This window comes from Salvelinus fontinalis, chromosome 28 (genome assembly GCF_029448725.1).
Source record: "Salvelinus fontinalis isolate EN_2023a chromosome 28, ASM2944872v1, whole genome shotgun sequence".
Classification (NCBI taxonomy): Eukaryota; Metazoa; Chordata; class Actinopteri; order Salmoniformes; family Salmonidae; genus Salvelinus; species Salvelinus fontinalis.
The window spans coordinates 9,380,315-9,397,511 of record NC_074692.1 but is presented as its reverse complement, the minus strand read 5'-3'; the positions used below and the strand labels follow the sequence as shown (position 1 = coordinate 9,397,511).

The 17,197-nt window shown below is 39.2% G+C and overlaps 1 protein-coding gene across 1 annotated transcript in view; it reads left to right on the top strand.

The window, feature by feature from the left end:
- Positions 1-17,197, top strand: part of LOC129826069 (cAMP-specific 3',5'-cyclic phosphodiesterase 4D-like) — a 375,111-nt gene that overhangs the window by 38,324 nt on the left and 319,590 nt on the right. Inside the window, exon 2 of the mRNA XM_055886372.1 lies at positions 12,333-12,435. Coding sequence (XP_055742347.1) covers positions 12,394-12,435 — 42 coding nt within the window. The 5' untranslated portion in view covers positions 12,333-12,393. The remainder of the gene's footprint in view (positions 1-12,332; positions 12,436-17,197) is intronic.

Here is a 17,197-nt window from a genome sequence, read left to right as displayed (position 1 = left end):
GTGACGTCACAAGGACTGAGACGTCAGTGTGCCATATGATCACCGGAGACAGCTCACCTGTTTACTGTGTTGTGTGTTTGTGTGTGTGTGCACGCATGCTTGTATGTGTTTAGTCTGGATGAAGCCCGGGAGTACAGGTAGCCTAGTGGTGGGCCAGTAACCGAAAGGTTGCTGGATCTAATCCCTGAGCTGACAAGGTAAAAATCTGTCATTCTGCCCCTGAACAAGGCAGTTAACCCACTGTAATAATTTGTTCTTAACTGACTTGCCTAGTTAAGAAAAGGTGAAATATATATATTTTTTTTAAAGTATCGGCATGCTGTCACACAGTTTGTGATGTGGCAGCATGGTGCCCTTGGTGCAGGAAACCAAGTTGTCATCCCCAGTTGCTGTGAGGGACACTTTCCCTGATCCTCATTCACAGTATACTGGGTTCCACCCTGGGTGCTAGGATTCTCAAAGCGTTTGACATGATGACATACTAGTATTATGCCTAAAGAGTGTCCGTTGCCAAACACTTATTGGCATGAATTTGGTATGGCATCATGTCACTTGCTGTGAGCAGAACACAACCTCTCAGTTTGCATCCTCCACACACAAACACCTGCCAGGTGTATCTTTAGGACATCAAAAACGTTCTTACCATGTCATATCAAAGATTCTAAAGTGTCATCACTGCACTTTCTCCCATCACAACAAAGTTTAAATGGGAAATTGTCTGATTTTATTTATACATCTGAAAGTGTGCTTGAATAAGTAATACTTTTACATTGTTTGAATATTTGTTTTTTCTGCATATTAAGTTTCAAACGCACAATTTTACACATTTTAGACAACTTTTGTCTACGTTGAAAATTGGTTACCATTGACATTCAACGGTTGAAATGTCACCCTAAAAACAACAGTTAACACCAATGACTTGTGCCAGGTATATGCAGGTAAATGAGAACTTACTCCAAGCCTTGCTATTCAAGGAGACATGGGATGTCCAGTGAAATAAGACATAAGGCGGTGAAATAAGACACGCGTGAAATGATTAGGTTATGGTACCGATATTCCAGAGGAATTTTCAACCGGGATATAAAACACATAATTAACCCTGGACAAATGAACTCAATTACATATTTAAAGTGAGTTGTCCATGACCTCAGGCTTCCCCCTGCTCCTTGTGTTGTTTATATGTACAATATATGCTTGTGGGAGAGTGAGAGAGCGCATAGATGTGTGAGAGAGTACTTGGGCATGCGTGAGCAAGCTAGAATGTAAACAGCAGAGTAGTAAGCTGTTAGCTAGTTGTAGATAAACATTTGTGATAGTAGGACAACGTTTTTTTAGACATGTTCTACTGAACAAGCATCATCATCATGAGCATTGGATCTGGATTAACTCGACCCGAAAAGAGAAGTGAGAAAAAGAGGTCTGTCACGTCCTGACCATAGTAAGCTGTTTTTTCTCTGTGTTGGTTGGGGCGTGATAGTGACTAGGGTGGGTCATCTAGGGGTTTTGTATGTCTATGTTGGCCTGATATGGTTCCCATTCAGAGACAGCTGTTTATCGTTGTCTCTGATTGGGGATCATATTTAGGTAGCCATTTCCCTTTTGTGTTTGTGGGATCTTGACTATGTTTAGTTGCCTGTCTGCACTATTTTGTATAGCTTCACGTTTCGTTTGTGCGTTATTGTTTTGGTGAGTTTTCAGTTTATTAAAAATATGTGGAACTCTACTCCCGCTGCGCCTTGGTCTCACTCATACAACGATCGTGACAAGGTCAGTGTTGGGTTTCGTTACCAATGAAATAACAAAGAGGTGCATCCAGGGGGTCGCAAACAACTCGCTGATTCCAACTTTAAGGAGTTTAAGGCGCAATGTGAACATGATCAAATGCAAGTTAACCCTTAGCTACCCAAGAAAAATGGCTAAAACAGAAACTCAGAATATAACCAGATCAAAAACACCTATGATCCAGAACCTTGTGTCACTTGTAACCTAACGAGAAATAAAATATGTGTGTCAGCCCAGACATAATACACACCCCTAGAGGCACACCCCAAGAACACAGGGATGGGTGGATTAGAGGAGGGTAAAGAGGCCAACAATCTATTTTAATAGAGCTATGGCTAAAAAGTGGTCCGGGTAATATGTAGCAGCATAGGTGGATCAATGGATCTAGCTGTGTAAAGACATCAATAGATTTAATCTGAACTAACTGTTTAAAGGCCCACTGTCATCACACAATCAACCCATTCACCGACCACAATCTAAATCAAAATAAGGTTCAGAAAGGGGTCTGGGGAGGGGGATGGTCTGCTCTGTGTTTCAATAGGCTAGAACAGTGGTGATTTTAGCATGTAAATCTTGGTGGGTCAAAAAAATTATAATTGTGGGATGCATACCAGCAAAGCCACTACACAACACAATACATTAATTGCACTATACCACTGCTACACCTGGTTATCAGCGGAGCCTTGTCTGGCAGCGAAACAGTTCATTCAGCCTCATTTACTGCCTTTAAAAAAAACTATTTCCTGAAATCCTCCTTTGACTGTGTGCATGCACACCCTAATGCAGAGTTTCCCAACCATCTCCTCTGTGACCAATATTTGTATACACGTTCTGCTGGTCCAAAGGACATTACTTCAGTAATGCATAAAATACCATTATCTGTAACCAACTGCTAAATAGGGGGAAGGATTCTTGAGAAAATATATAACCACCTGAGCCCTTTTTGAGCCATTCCTTGGTGTGGTTGGTCCCCCAGGCAGTCATGTTCATAATGTCCCAGTGTCCATGTGTGTTTATTCACCACATGGTGAATAACACCTCTTCACAGGTCCTGAAACATACAATCTCAATGCATGCATTTTTTTTTTTAATTACCCAGAAAGGAAAATTGCAATTGGCTCCGAACAGGGTAGCATGGCTGGCCCTTGGATCTACACAGAGTGCTAACATGAATGATATGCATGTCAATCTCTCCTGGCTCAAAGTAGAGGAGAGATTGACTTCATCACTACTTGTATGTGTGAAATGTGTTGAATGCACCGAGCTGTCTATTTGAAGTACTGGCACACACCCATGCATACCCCACAAGACACGCCACCAGAGGTCTCTTCACAGTCCCCAAGTCCAGAACAGACTATGGGAGGCGTACTGTACTACATAGAGCCATTACTACATGGAACTCTATTCCACATCAAGTAACTCATGGCAGCAGTACAATTTGATTTATAAAATAAATACACCTTATGGAACAGCGGGAACTGTGAAGCAACACAAACACAGACACATGCATACAAACACATGATAACATACACACTATACACACATGTACAGATGGATTGTGTTATAGATAAGTGGTAGTAGAGTAGGGGCCTGAGGGCACACACTTAATATGTTGTGAAATCTGTTATGAATGTATTGTAATGTTTTTAAAATGTATAACTGCCGTAATTTTGCTGGTCCCAAGGAAGAGTAGCTGCTGCCTTGGCAGGGATCCATAAAAAATACAAGTACCCACTTTGCCTATTGCAGACATTATTTCAGCAACTCAGGGACAAGTGCTAGCTCACAGCTAAGCACAATACAGTTAATACATCATCACTCAAACATAACACGTACATGAGAGTAATAAATATGACTTACAATAAACTCCTCATATGTGTCCCCCCTTTTACAGCACCACCAAAAGTGGTTGACAACCTCCTTCGTCCACAGGATGAGTTCTTCCTGGCCTTTAATCTGTGCTGTCTAGATATGATAAGAATTCCAAAACTGGAGCAACATCGTCACAGCATAAAAGTAAAAAAATATATACTGTAATACCTTTCATTACAAACTCACTGCATGGATTTTCTTGGCCAGGTTCTTGGCTCCATGTCACATATCGAGACTGCTGTATTCCGCTGTCTTTATATATTCCTTAACTCGGTGTGAAAAAAGATGAGAGATGTACACTACCGGTCAAAAGTTTTAGAGCACCTGCTCATTCAAGGCTTTCTCTTTATTTTTACTATTTTCTACATTGTAGAATAATAGTGAAGACATCAAAGGTAGGCCTTGAAATACATCCACAGGTACACCTCCAATTGAGGTGCCATGACATCTTTATCTGGAATTTCCCAAGCTGTTTAAATGCACAGTCAACTTAGTGTATGTAAACTTCTGACCCACTGTAATTGAGAATTATAAGTGAAATAATCTGTCTTTTAATTAAAAAATTGTTGGAAAATTACATGTGTCCTGCGCAAAGTAGATGTCCTAACCAACTTGCCAAAACTATAGTTTGTTAACAAGAAATTTGTGGAGGGGTTGATAAACGAGTTTTAATGACCCCAACCTAAGTGTATGTAAACTTCCGTCTTCAACTGTATATCTGACCCCCACCTAGGACGTGACAATGGTTAATCAAATCTCCCCATTTCTGCCCATTTTTGTGCTGTTTTGCAGGCCTTCTCATACAGCTGCAACTGTATATGCATTCGTAAATCAAACCTTTCTTGAGTTGATTTCTGGGATGGTGCAACTGTTGAGAATCTGAGTCTATGGTTGTTGTGGGGGAAAGGGGTTGAGTGTGTACAAATGTGTGTGTGTGTGTCCCACAACTGTTGCAAGGAAGTTAAAGATATTAGGGACAATATAGTATGAATCAAAATAATTGTTTGCTAAAATAATAATTGCTTGCCATAATGTAGTTTTGGTATTGGCGAGACTGGTGAGAGGTAAAATACTACAAATATTAATAGATTTTAAAAATGCATTTGGCAGTTGATCTGCTTCTGTTCTGTGGGTGGCACTTAGTGCTCTTTTCGAAGGATGGGTCCCGGTCTCTCCGGGGCCATGGGATCCGGGGGGGCGGGGGTGGTCTGCCGGGCATTGGGATGACAACCCAACTCGGGATGAGGAGGGGTTTTAGTGGGTGGAATAGTGGGGAGCAATTGGAGGTTTACTTAGTAGCAATGCAAATATCATGGTACAGCTATGTAGACACTCAATCATCATGTTACTTTTTAATGGTAAATTTACAAACATATATTATGATAAATAGAACTGAAACTTCTGTCTCATTATGGTAAAGAATCTCAAATAAATAAAGAATTTGAAGAATCTCAAATATAAAATATATTTTGATTTGTTTAACCCTTTTTTGGTTACTACATGATTCCATATGTGTTATTTCATAGCTTTGATGTCTTCACTATTATTCTACAATGTAGAAAATTGTAAAAAAATAAAGAAAAACCCTTGAATGAGTAGGTGTTCTAAAACTTTTGACCGGTACTGTATATTTGCAGTGTGTTTGGAAAGTTAACAGACCCCTTTACTTTTTTCACATTTTGTTACGTTACAGCCTTGTTCAAAACTAGATTAAATACACGTTTGTCCTCTACAATCTACACACAATACCCCATAATGATGCAGCAAAAACAGGTTTTTATACATTTCTGCTAATTTATTACAAATGAAAACAGAAATACCTTATTTACATAAGTATTCAGACCTTTTACTATGAGACACGAAATTGAGCTCAGGTGCATCCTGTTTCCATTGATCATCCTTGAGACGTTGCTACAACTTGATTGGAGTCCACCTGTGGTAAATTGAATTGATTGGACATGATTTGGAAATCTACACACCTGTCTATATAAGGTCCCACAGTTGACAGTGCATGTCAGAGCAGAAACCTTGGTCAGGGAGGTGACCAAGAATCCAATGGTCACCCTGAGAGAGGTCCAGAGTTCCTCTGTGGAATGGGAGAAACTTCCAGAAGGACAACCATCTCTGCAGCACTCCACCAATCAGGCCTTTATGGTAGAGTGGCCAGACGGAAGCATCTTCTCAGTAAAAGGCACATGGCAGCCCTCTTGGAGTTTGCCAAAAGGCACCTAAAGGACTCTCAGACCATGAGAAACAAGATTCTCTGGTCTGATGAAACCAAGGTTGAACTTTTTAGGCTGAAAACCAAGCGTCACATCTGTAGGAAACCTGGCACCATCCCTACGGTGAAGCATGGCGGTGGCAACATCATGCTATGGGGATGTTTTTCAGTGGCAGGGACTGGGAGACTAGTCAGGATCGAGGGAAAGCAAAGTACAGAGAGATCAGAGCCATCAGGACCTCAGACTGAGGTGAAGGTTCACCTTCCAACAGGACAACGACCCTAAGCACACAGCCAAGATAATGCATGAGTGGCTTCGGAAACAAGTCTCTGAATGTCCTTGAGTGGACCAGCCAGAGGTTGGACTTGAACCCGATCGAACATCTCTGGAGAGACCTGAAAATAGTTGTGCAGCGATGCTCCACATCCAACCTGACAGAGTTTGAAAGGGTCTGTAGAGAAGAATGGAAGAAACTCCTGAAATACAGGTGTGCAAAGCTTATAGCGTCACACCCAAGAATACAAAGTACTGAGTATAGGGTCAGAATACTAATGTAAATGTGATAATTCTGTTTTTTTTATTGTTAATAAAATATCAAACATTTCTAAACTTGTTTTTGCTTTGTTATTGTGGGGTATTGTGGGGTATTGTTTGTAGGTTAGAAGAAAGCTGTAACGTTTATTTTTCAGGATTATGCGTGTATAGTTTTTTTATTTTGTATTACTGAACTATTGGAGCTAAAAACAGAAGCATTTCACTGCACCTGCGCTGACATCTGCAAATCTGTGTACACGACCAATAAACTTAGATTTGGACTTGACATCTTCTCCATTGTCTTTCCAATTGTTATTATTATTTTTTCCCCCCCAAAAATTATAAGCATGTTGAATTAGGCATTGTATAGAGAGCGTTGTTTGTACTTTCTGTAACGTTCAACCTCTCTCATGATACATTTATAGCGGTATGTAGCTTCTCAGGATGACTTGAAGTACCCCCAAAAAGTTCCAAGGTTGATCGAATCCTTGCTTTCGCTACAATAACAGTGTCTATTTAAATCTTGCCTAAAAAAATGCAGTTTCTGTAATTATTTAAAATGTCAGTCAATGACAAAAGACGAGTAAACAGTCAATCTGTAATTACTGAAGTTAGTTAGTAGTAGATGCCATGTAGAAACATGTTCACACACACTCTCAGGGGAATCCCGTCCCATGGGGTTTGAAGTATCACTACTTGACCATTGTTATCAAGCTAAACTCTGGCAGTTGTTTTTGAGCATTTGTTACAACAGTATGGTTGAGACTGACTGCAACAACCCTGAATGTGCACTCATGGCAAAATACACTGTCTCAAAGTAACACAAATACAGGAGATGGCAAACCACAGTTCTCATCGAGCCTCAATTCATTCAACACAATCAAGACAACACACAGCAGATTCCCTTTCCACTCCTCAGCTGATATCACAGCTTCAAACCGAAGAAGAGAAAAAGACGTGTTTATCTCTGCACTCCTTCCCCGATGATAGCAACAGGACTGAACTGTGTGTCTGTGGCTCTTCAGTAATGTCCCACAGGGGCTCGGGCACCATGACCAATTATGCTCCTCTACTCTCCACAGGCCAATCGATGAGCAGCCACTGACCAAAGACTGTGATAATTGCGTGGGCGCCCTGTTGCTCCTGCTGTATTTAGTGCAGATTGTCCAGATGAGAGGACAGAAATTGAAGATATGTGCTTTGTGTAGTGGCTGTCTCTGAAGTACATCCTCTCTGCTGACGAGAGCTGAGACAATGGAATGGCCTTGATTCTGTATTGCTATTGACTTTGTAGGTGTAGATCGGCAGTGTCATTTCCTTTGGTTGACATGATCCCAAATCTATTGTTGTAGCCATTGTGGTACAATTAAGCCCAGTTAATTGTATTTTGAAATATGTCTTGCAGAGTAAATACTACTTCAGAGGATTTAAATCGGGTTTAAAGGAGCAGAGTAGAACAGAGAGCGGAAGGATCGTCGTTAAACTCCTCTCAGGTAGCTAACAGCAAGAAGCATAAGGCCAAGACGTGTTTGGTTCTTATTAGGAAGATACTGGTTTCGTTAAACTTACATTTCCCTCCAAGAGTGACAATGTATTTTGTAGATCCAAGTAACAACAAAAGAATAATAAACTTTCCACTGATTATAAAAAGTTGTATATCTCTTTTGTGTCTTGCAACCTGATACATACAATAGATGTCATTTACATGAAAGCACTGAGTTGGTATATAGTTCTACATATGGCCAGTGGCGATTTTAGCATGTAAATCTTGGTGGGGCAAACTCCCTAAATTTTTTTGAGATGCATGAAAGCAAAGACACTACACAACACAACACTAATCAATACATCAATTGCACTATAACAGTGACAAGCGGTGCCCACAAACTGTTAGTGCCTACATAAAGCTGTCCCAACAGCAGAGCTTTCTTTCCAGCACAATGGAGTGAATCCTTACCACCGCTACACCTGGCTATCAACGGAGCCTTGTCTGGCAGCGAAACAGTTCATTCAGCCTGCCTTTTAAAAACACATAGCTGATATGGTTAACTTGCTTAAACAAATGTGGCTTCTACTGACAATTGAGATGCACAAACTATGGCATAAGGGGACGACAAGCGGATAATAGCAATTCGTAATTTTGATTAAGACATTAATGAGCAAGCTAGGACGGACGTAGTCAATATAACCATTTGTTCAGCACTTTGGAAATGTACAGCCACAGAACATGGGCCATTCTTACAGTATTCTCCTTGTCTACCAAGTCAGAACGTAGGATAAATTAAGGGGGCAAATAAGCAGAAAATGAAAGCTCTTACAATATTCAATGATTACATTTCTCTAAAACAGGCTGTAGGCCATATGTGCACCACCATGTCAGAACAGTAGGCTAAATTATGATGGGAAAGGGACCAAATGATTAGGGTAAGGCACATGGGCTACTAACAGCTTACCACACAACATACACTCAGTATTACTTTCTTAGCTACAGTATACACTACCGTTCAAAAGTTTGGAGTCACTTAGAAATGTCATTGTTTTTGAATGAAAAGCCCAACATTTTGTCCATTAAAATAACATCAAATTGATCCAAAATGCAGTGTAGACATTGTTAATGTTGTAAATGACTATTGTAGCTGGAAACGGCTGCTTTTTTTATGGAATATCTACATAGGCGTACAGAGGCTCATTATCAGCAACCATCTGTGTTCCAATGGCACGTTGTGTTAGCTAATCCAAGTTGATCATTTTAAAAGGCTAATTTATCATTATTAAACCCTTTTGCAATAATGTTAGCACAGCTGAAAACTGTTGTTCTGATTAAAGAAGCAATACAACTGGACTTCTTTATACTAGTTTGTGGGTTCGATTAAAGGCTCAAAAGGACCAGAAACAAAGGACTTTCTTCTGAAACTCGTCAGTCTATTCTTGTTTTGAGAAATGAAGGCTATTCCATGCGAGAAATTGCCAAGAAACTGAAGATCTTGTACAATGCTGTGTATTACTCCCTTCACAGAACAGCGCAAACCGACTCTAACCAGAATAGAAAGAGGAGTGGGAGGCCCCAGTGCACAACTGAGCAAGAGGACAAGTACATTAGAGTGTCTAGTTTGAGAAACAAACTTCTCGCAAGTCCTCAACTGGCAGCTTCATTAAATAGTACCCGCAAAACACCAGTCTCAACATCAACAGTAAAGAGGTGACTCCGGGATGCTGGCCTTCTAGGCAGAGTTCCTCTGTCCAATGTCTGTGTTCTTTTGCCAATCTAAATTGTTTATTTTTATTGTCCAGTGAGACATGGCTTTTTCTTTGCAACTCTGCCTAGAACCAAACATCTAAAATTTGTACTCATCAGACCAAAGGACAGATTTCCACTGGTCTAATGTCCATTGTTTCTTGGCCCAAGCAAGTCTCTTCTTCTTATTGGTGTCCTTTGAGATGTGTTTGTTACTTGAACTCTGTGAAGCATTTATTTGTGCTGCAATTTCTGAGGCTGGTAATTCTAATGAACTTGTCCTCTGCAGCAGAAGTAACTCTGGGTCTTCCTTTTCTGTGGTGGTATTTATGAGACACAAATTAACTTTTAAAAGGGCACACCTGTTAATTGAAATGCATTCTACAATGTTGAAAATAGTAAAAAAAAGAAAGAAAACCCCGGAATGAGTAGTTGTGTCCAGACTTTTTACTGGTACTGTACGTAAATGTCATATTTAAGTTTATTTTTAATAAATGTTCAAACATTTAAAAAAACAAAACTGTTTTTGCCTTGTCATTATGGGGTATTGTGTGTGTATTGATGAGAAAATACAAGCAATTGAATCAATTTTAGAATAAGGCTGTAACGTAACAAAATGTAAAATAAGTCAAGGGGTCTGAATACTGTATGCACTGTATTTCCCTGGCATATTACAGAAGTTTTGCAGTAGCATACAATGCATTTTTGGACTCACCTTGTTGTGCAGTGCTCACTTGATCAGGAAGGTGGAGAGGTGGTCCTTTGTGGCAAATTTTGTCATCAAACTTTGGCATCAAAATCTAGCATTCTCTGGATTTATGTTGCTTTCAAGACAACTGTTGCTTTCAAGACAATCATGAAGTCAGTGCTCTTCAGTTCGGAGCTCCAGAAAGAGGCCAGAGTTCCTGACTTGGAAATCCGATGTGGATGACCGTTCAAAACACATTTTCCCAGTCAGAGCTCATGTTATTCAGAGTTCCCAGTTGTCTTGAACTCACTGAAGTCTGAGATTTCCGAGTTTCCAGTGGCAGAAGTCATGCTGGATTTATAGCATGGCCTATGTATTCAACCTTTTATGGCCCATCATGTTGAATGTTTATCCTTTTGTAAAAGAGACCCTTAAACCCAGACTTGGACCACACAGCCACTCCATGGAATAGCAGGCTAGTGATTGTTTTGCATTGCTTGCAGTTTGCCACTGATTCCTTCCAAACCACTCATTGTTGAATTTGCGATTTCCAACTTGTTGTGTAATGTTTATGTCCAATGGCCGATGAGCACCGATACGTTTTATCTATCATTTCTCTTTATAGTTTCTGTTCATATGACAAGGATTGAAAAGGATTTTCCAGTAGATTGTCGACTTGATTCATGATGACTGCTAACTAAGATTTTGAAAATATGATGTTGACATCAGTCCAACCAAAGCTTTGGTAGATATAACCTGATTTGACGTCATTTTATCTGTGGTCGATGATCTTGAGTCTTCTTTGATTGGCACTTCTAATGTAACTCTATGGCAGCACCCAAGGGGCTTGAATCTTTGAGCTCTACCTGTAGATTTTGCGGTGACGTAGTGTCCCCATGAGTGACAGAGCACTGAGCTAATCACGGTGCAACTAGAGAAAATTACCAACCCCTATGCTCCGTATTTTCCGCTGGCTTCCCCACCACTGAAAGCACTGAGCTAGGCTGAAACACCTGCATTTTGGAGCTTCCTTACTCAAGAAAACAAAGAGACCATGTTTGTATGTGGCTTTATTAACTCAATTATTATTATTTTTTTTACATTGTTTGCAAACTGATATGTGACACGTATTCATGCCAAAGCAACATGCAAAACAGGCATTGAAACAATAATAAAATCAAATATATATATATTTTTTGCTAAACAGGTACCCTGAATAATGGGTCGCCACTGCATATGCCTTGTTGCTAGTTCCTCTGTGCTTGTCTTGACCAAAACAGTTGGCCAGTACTCTATACATTGTTTTAACCTCCCTGCCGCCTGAGGTTAATCCTAATCTTTTGTTTATTTGGTTTATCTAAGGTGAACATATTAGTGCCAAGTTAAACAAACTTGGATTATAACTATACTTAGTGTGATAAGCATAGCAAAACAAACTAGTATTTGCTCACCTTGGTCCGTTGTGAAAGTGCAGTGGTTGTGGCAGGTGGAACTGGCCCTCTCAAACCAGAGTGCTCGGAACTTGCCAGAGTGAATCTATGAACGCACCCTTAATAAGCTCCATACAAACTGCATCAACTGATTTGTCTCAGTTGATCACTTGGTCTGCATCTCAAATCACTAGATGACCAATCAGTCTATTTTGAGATTTGCCCATTGTTAAAACATTGCTGTTATTGATACATTTCACCAAGGTTGTGTATACCAATGTGCAGAGTAGGCTACAGTCCCCAACACAGTTGGAAAACAGACTACCAGCAGTGCTACAGTCACAGTTGCTGAAAATGATCTGCAACTCAAATTCTACTTTTCAAAGTCTTGTATCAGACAGCAGAAAGGTTAGACTTGATATTATACTTTTTCTGTGGCTAACAATGCTGGATTAGGCCTGGCCAAACATTAGCCCCCAAAATTGCTCAAGCAGAAGCATTGGCACACAGGCTTATAAGGTGAAATGCATTTAATCATATTATTCTAATATCTCCTTTCCTTTTTTCATCAGACCCCTGTCTGTATTGCTGAGCGTGGTCGAAGACCCCCAAGTCTGAGAGGTGGAACACACGATGCAAAAGAATGCCCTGGCCGGAGACCGCCAGAGGGACAGTGTGAGTGCACACGCACGCATGCGCACGCACACACCAGTGGAGGCTGTTGATGTGTTTAATACCATTTCATTCACTCCATTCCGGCTATTATTATGATCCATCCTCTCCTCGGCAGCCTTCACTGGCACACACACATTTTCAGTAAACCGGAAGTAGAAAGTCACAGGACAACTTCATTTCCTGTGTGGAACACTCAATGTTAGGTGTAGATTGATTCATGATCATACTTTTTTCTCTATATAGTTGGTTGGAAGGTGAATAAGTAGTGAAGGAAGATATATTTTACTGTATAGTTCTAAACAGCAAAGGTATAATTGAAGCCACAGTGCCTCCATTTTGGAACTCCTTCACCATTGTAAAAAATATTTTGGAAGTGATAGAAATGCATTTATTAACGTCGACATTCGATTTGGTCACGTTTATTCTTTTACAGACACCTTAATGCATACTTTTAAATTATACTATGTGAGCTAAACACACAAATAAAACATTACAAAATATGATTATTTTTTCCTTAAAGTATATATATTTTTTGATAGTTACTGTCCCCACTACAACAAAATATAAATAAATATATGGAATTCTGTCCTTGAAACATTAATTGAAATACTGTAAAATTCCATTCATTCCTATGGAGGACTGCTCCCACTGGGGAGTGCCAATATGGCCGATCGATTACTTTAGAGCTTCTTAATGGCCAATACATAGCATCAGCAATCCAGGGTTTATATACAGTACATCATTGTTAATAACACCCAGCAAACAGTACACACTGCCATTTAAATGATATTTTTTTTTTTACCTTATTTAACTAGGCAAGTCAGTTAATTAAGAACAAAGTCTTATTTTCAATGACAGCCTAGGAACAGTGTGTTAACTGCCTTGTTCAGGGGCAGAACGACATATTTTCACTTTGTCAGCTCGGGGGTTTGATCTTGCAACCTTTCGGTTACTAGTCCAACGCTCTAACCACTAGGCTACCTAAAAACGAACATTTACAAACTTTAAAAAACAACTATACACAGTATACATCTATGAAGAAATCAAATCCAAAGTGCTACATTTTTCTCAAAATGATACAGTTCATTATTGTCACATTTAGTTTATTTGATGGAGCAGGTTGTGGGCAGTTACAAGTGTTTGTAGTACCATGAGATGACAATGTATGACTGTCCAAAGCAGTCTCCATATTGACTGAAGTAGATCTGAAATCCTATCACGCAGTAGGTTTGTGTGTACGCACTTGTTACGACTGTGACACGTGGTTGTCTCACCCAGCTAAGACGAATGCACTGATTGTGAGTCGCTCTGGATAAGACCTGCTAAATGACTCAAATATAAAAATGTAAAATGTACACTACAGTACTGTATCTATTTCAATCTCTGCTTTGATGCCCATCCTCCACAGTAATAAATTGAACACTACTATCTGGCCCGTGTCGTAATACAGACGCCTGAAATTAGATGCCTTGTCAAGTGTTGCGGTCTTCACATCTGAAACATAGCCTCTTGTTGTTGTTGTAGATTTCCCCCCTGAAATGTTTTCAAGGTCACAAGTTGTTCATGTTGTCCTTCACTAGCAAAGGTCATCAAAATTGCTGAAAGGTTTTAAAAACAATTCTAATAAATGCAACAGTTGGACAATAGATGAAGTTACTCCAAACAAGATACTCGATTTTTCCTCATTTGCATAACTACACTGGGTGTGTTTTCATATATAAATAAATTAACCACTAAAAATGTGCTCGGTCTAGGCCTACCTGCACTCACCTGTGCAGTCTAGACTGCCTCATTAATTACTGTTGTTGTCATGTTCTGTTGCATAATTCAACAAGGTTGTCAACTGCAGGATACCCTCAGATTAAAAATCAGCAAGCTTGACTTTAGATTACATCTATACATATCTGTACATACTTTACATTGTTTGCGAGATCAGACATATCGCTATAATCATTTTCGGAAGTTGCCTTCATTTCAGCGCATCTAATTTGTAAACATTTCAAATGTATTAAATTATTACAAAAAATTTACACCCTTCAGAAAAAGGTATCTTTCTTCTCTTTCTTGTGATTTAAGTTTTGAGACGGTGAGTTCAATCCCAGACTAAGCTTTAGCATTCTTATACAGTAGATGTAACGGAAAGACAATATATTCCATTGAACCCAATTCAGCCATTACCAGGGTGTGTTTGACAGGTCATTACAAAAATGTCCACGGTCGCAACGTTAACGGGAAAAAACGACAAGCACAAGCAAGAGTATGAAAGTCGCAGGAGTTAAATGAAAGAAATCAATTCAGAGAGATTTAAGTGGATTTTGCACTCCTCAAACACTGGAAATACCGTAGATGTCTGAAAAAGACAGGTCCACAGGTGGGTGGGACATGCGAGTTGCTACCTTCAATGGAATATCTTTTTGATTTAAAACCTCTACAGGATCGGTGTCTTGACCTCGGGATGGTTGAGCTAACGTAGGCTAATGCACATAGCGCGAGGTTGTAAGTAACAAGAACATTTCCCAGGGCATAGACATATCTGATATTGGCAGAAATCTAACTGCACTGTCCAATTTTCAGTAGCTATTACAGTGAAATAATACCACGCGATTGTTTGAGAAGAGTGCACAGTTATAAACTTGAAAATGTATTAATAAACCAATTAGGCACATTTGGGCAGTCTTGATAAAACATTTGTAACAGAAATGCAATGGTTCATTGGATCAGTCCAAAACTTTGCACATACACTGCCATCTAGTGGCCAAAATCTAAAGTCTAGAATAATGCATTATGGCCTTTCTCTTGCATTTCAAAGATGATGGTGCAAAAAAATACAAAAAAATGTATGTTTTTTTCTTTGTATTATCTTTTATGTAATGTGTTATATTCTCCTAGATTAATTTCACATTTTCATAAATTTCAAAGTATTTCCTTTCAAATGGTATCAAGAATATGCATATCCTTGCTTCAGGTCCTGAGCTACAGGCAGTTAGATTTGGGTATGTCATTTTAGGATCCTTAAGCGGTTATTAATAGGCTGCATATACATGTAAAAATAAACATTGACACAGAGATTCAAAGCTATACCTATATCTTATTAAAAGAGGAAACTGTGATGAAATTGAAAACAAATATGGAATTGCTCTTTCTCTCACTGTACGAATAGGATATTGTTTTTTCCTCTGACTTTGCGTTCAAGTGTATATGGTATCTACATCCAAGCCTCCAAGGAGGATTTATGCAGGTGTTTTCACAATGTCTATTTCCTCAGGTAGAGTGTAAATGAACACAAGAGAGGTGGTCACAGGAACAGGAAGGTGTAGAAAGTAAGCTTCTGAATGAGTGTGAAAATGAAAATGTGGAATGGACATAATATTCATGTGAACCAGCTCTATACATTTTCATACTCATTTGTGTCATTATGCAAACTGGTATGTGTTTGTGGCTTTGCAAGGACAATGGACTCATTCTGCCCCCCCACTGAAGTTGCATACTGCAACTCAGAGCTATGTTTCCTTGGAGTATGTAACGTTTTGGAATGTAAATGTTACTATATTAAGCACAGCTACCAGCCTGGGCAAATTTCACCTCTGGGAAAGTCTTGATTATAATTTTAACCATGAGGAAATCATGCAGAGTACACATCTGAGTAAGCATGCACTGTGATGGTGCTTATGACCTGGGTGTGTGACATTAAATAACTATATGAATCGCAAATGAAGAGTTTATTTCCAAAACGCTATATCCACCAATTTCTCAGATGTATGTTTTTTCATCAGAAGTTATTTATTTTGGGTTTCTCATGTGTATAGATATGACTATTCTCACATTTTTAAATCATATATTTTAGATGTGTATTAAAATGGGTTTTGTTGCAAAATGCAATATAACCATTGTTTAGCTGGAATGGAATGTTCATATCATGTATATTTGACTGTGATATGTGGTTGTCTCACCTGGCAATCTTAAGATGAATGGACTCTGGATCACTCTGGATAAGAGTATCTGCTAAATGACTAAAATGGCAAATGTAAATATTTTACATACAGAACTTCTTATTTCTCTGAGTGAGGTGGATATATAGTGTTTTGCAACAAAACATGATTATTTGTCTCTGAAATGAAACCATCAAGTGATAGATTTCAAACAAATACATTTCTGTCATTAAACATCCCCATGCCATGATTATCTTTTTCACAATCTTTAAACAATAAAATCTAATTTACCACATTTCTGAAAATGTACTGTATATATAGCATTTTGGAATTAAACTCTTTAAATGTATAATATAGGCAGACATTTTTTTAATTGAATCAGGTGCAAATATTATGATGCACTGTGATATTTTCAGCTGTTGAAAGTGAGCTAGTGGAAGCTGTACTGTACGTTCGACATCTGTCAGGTGTGTGAAAACAATTATGTTTCAGCTTTGTATCTTCTGCACCTGTGAGCTATCTTAGAGGGAGGAAGACAGAGAAGATTGGCTGTGAATGGAGAGTGGAGATTGAGGTGGATATGTAGTGTTTTGCAACACAGAGAAGATTGGCTGTGAATAGAGAGTGGAGAGGGACTAGAAGAGGAGAGCTAAGGGTTGCAATGTTCTGCCCCAGGAGGCATTGTAGAGGGAGATAAGTAGTGAGAGGGAGGTAGCAGTGGGGTAGAGTGGTGACATAGTTCAGACTAATGAATACTTAACATAAAAATAAACAGGCTGACCAATCAGGGCCTTGCATTGATTAATAGTCTTGAGTTACCTTATGTACATCGC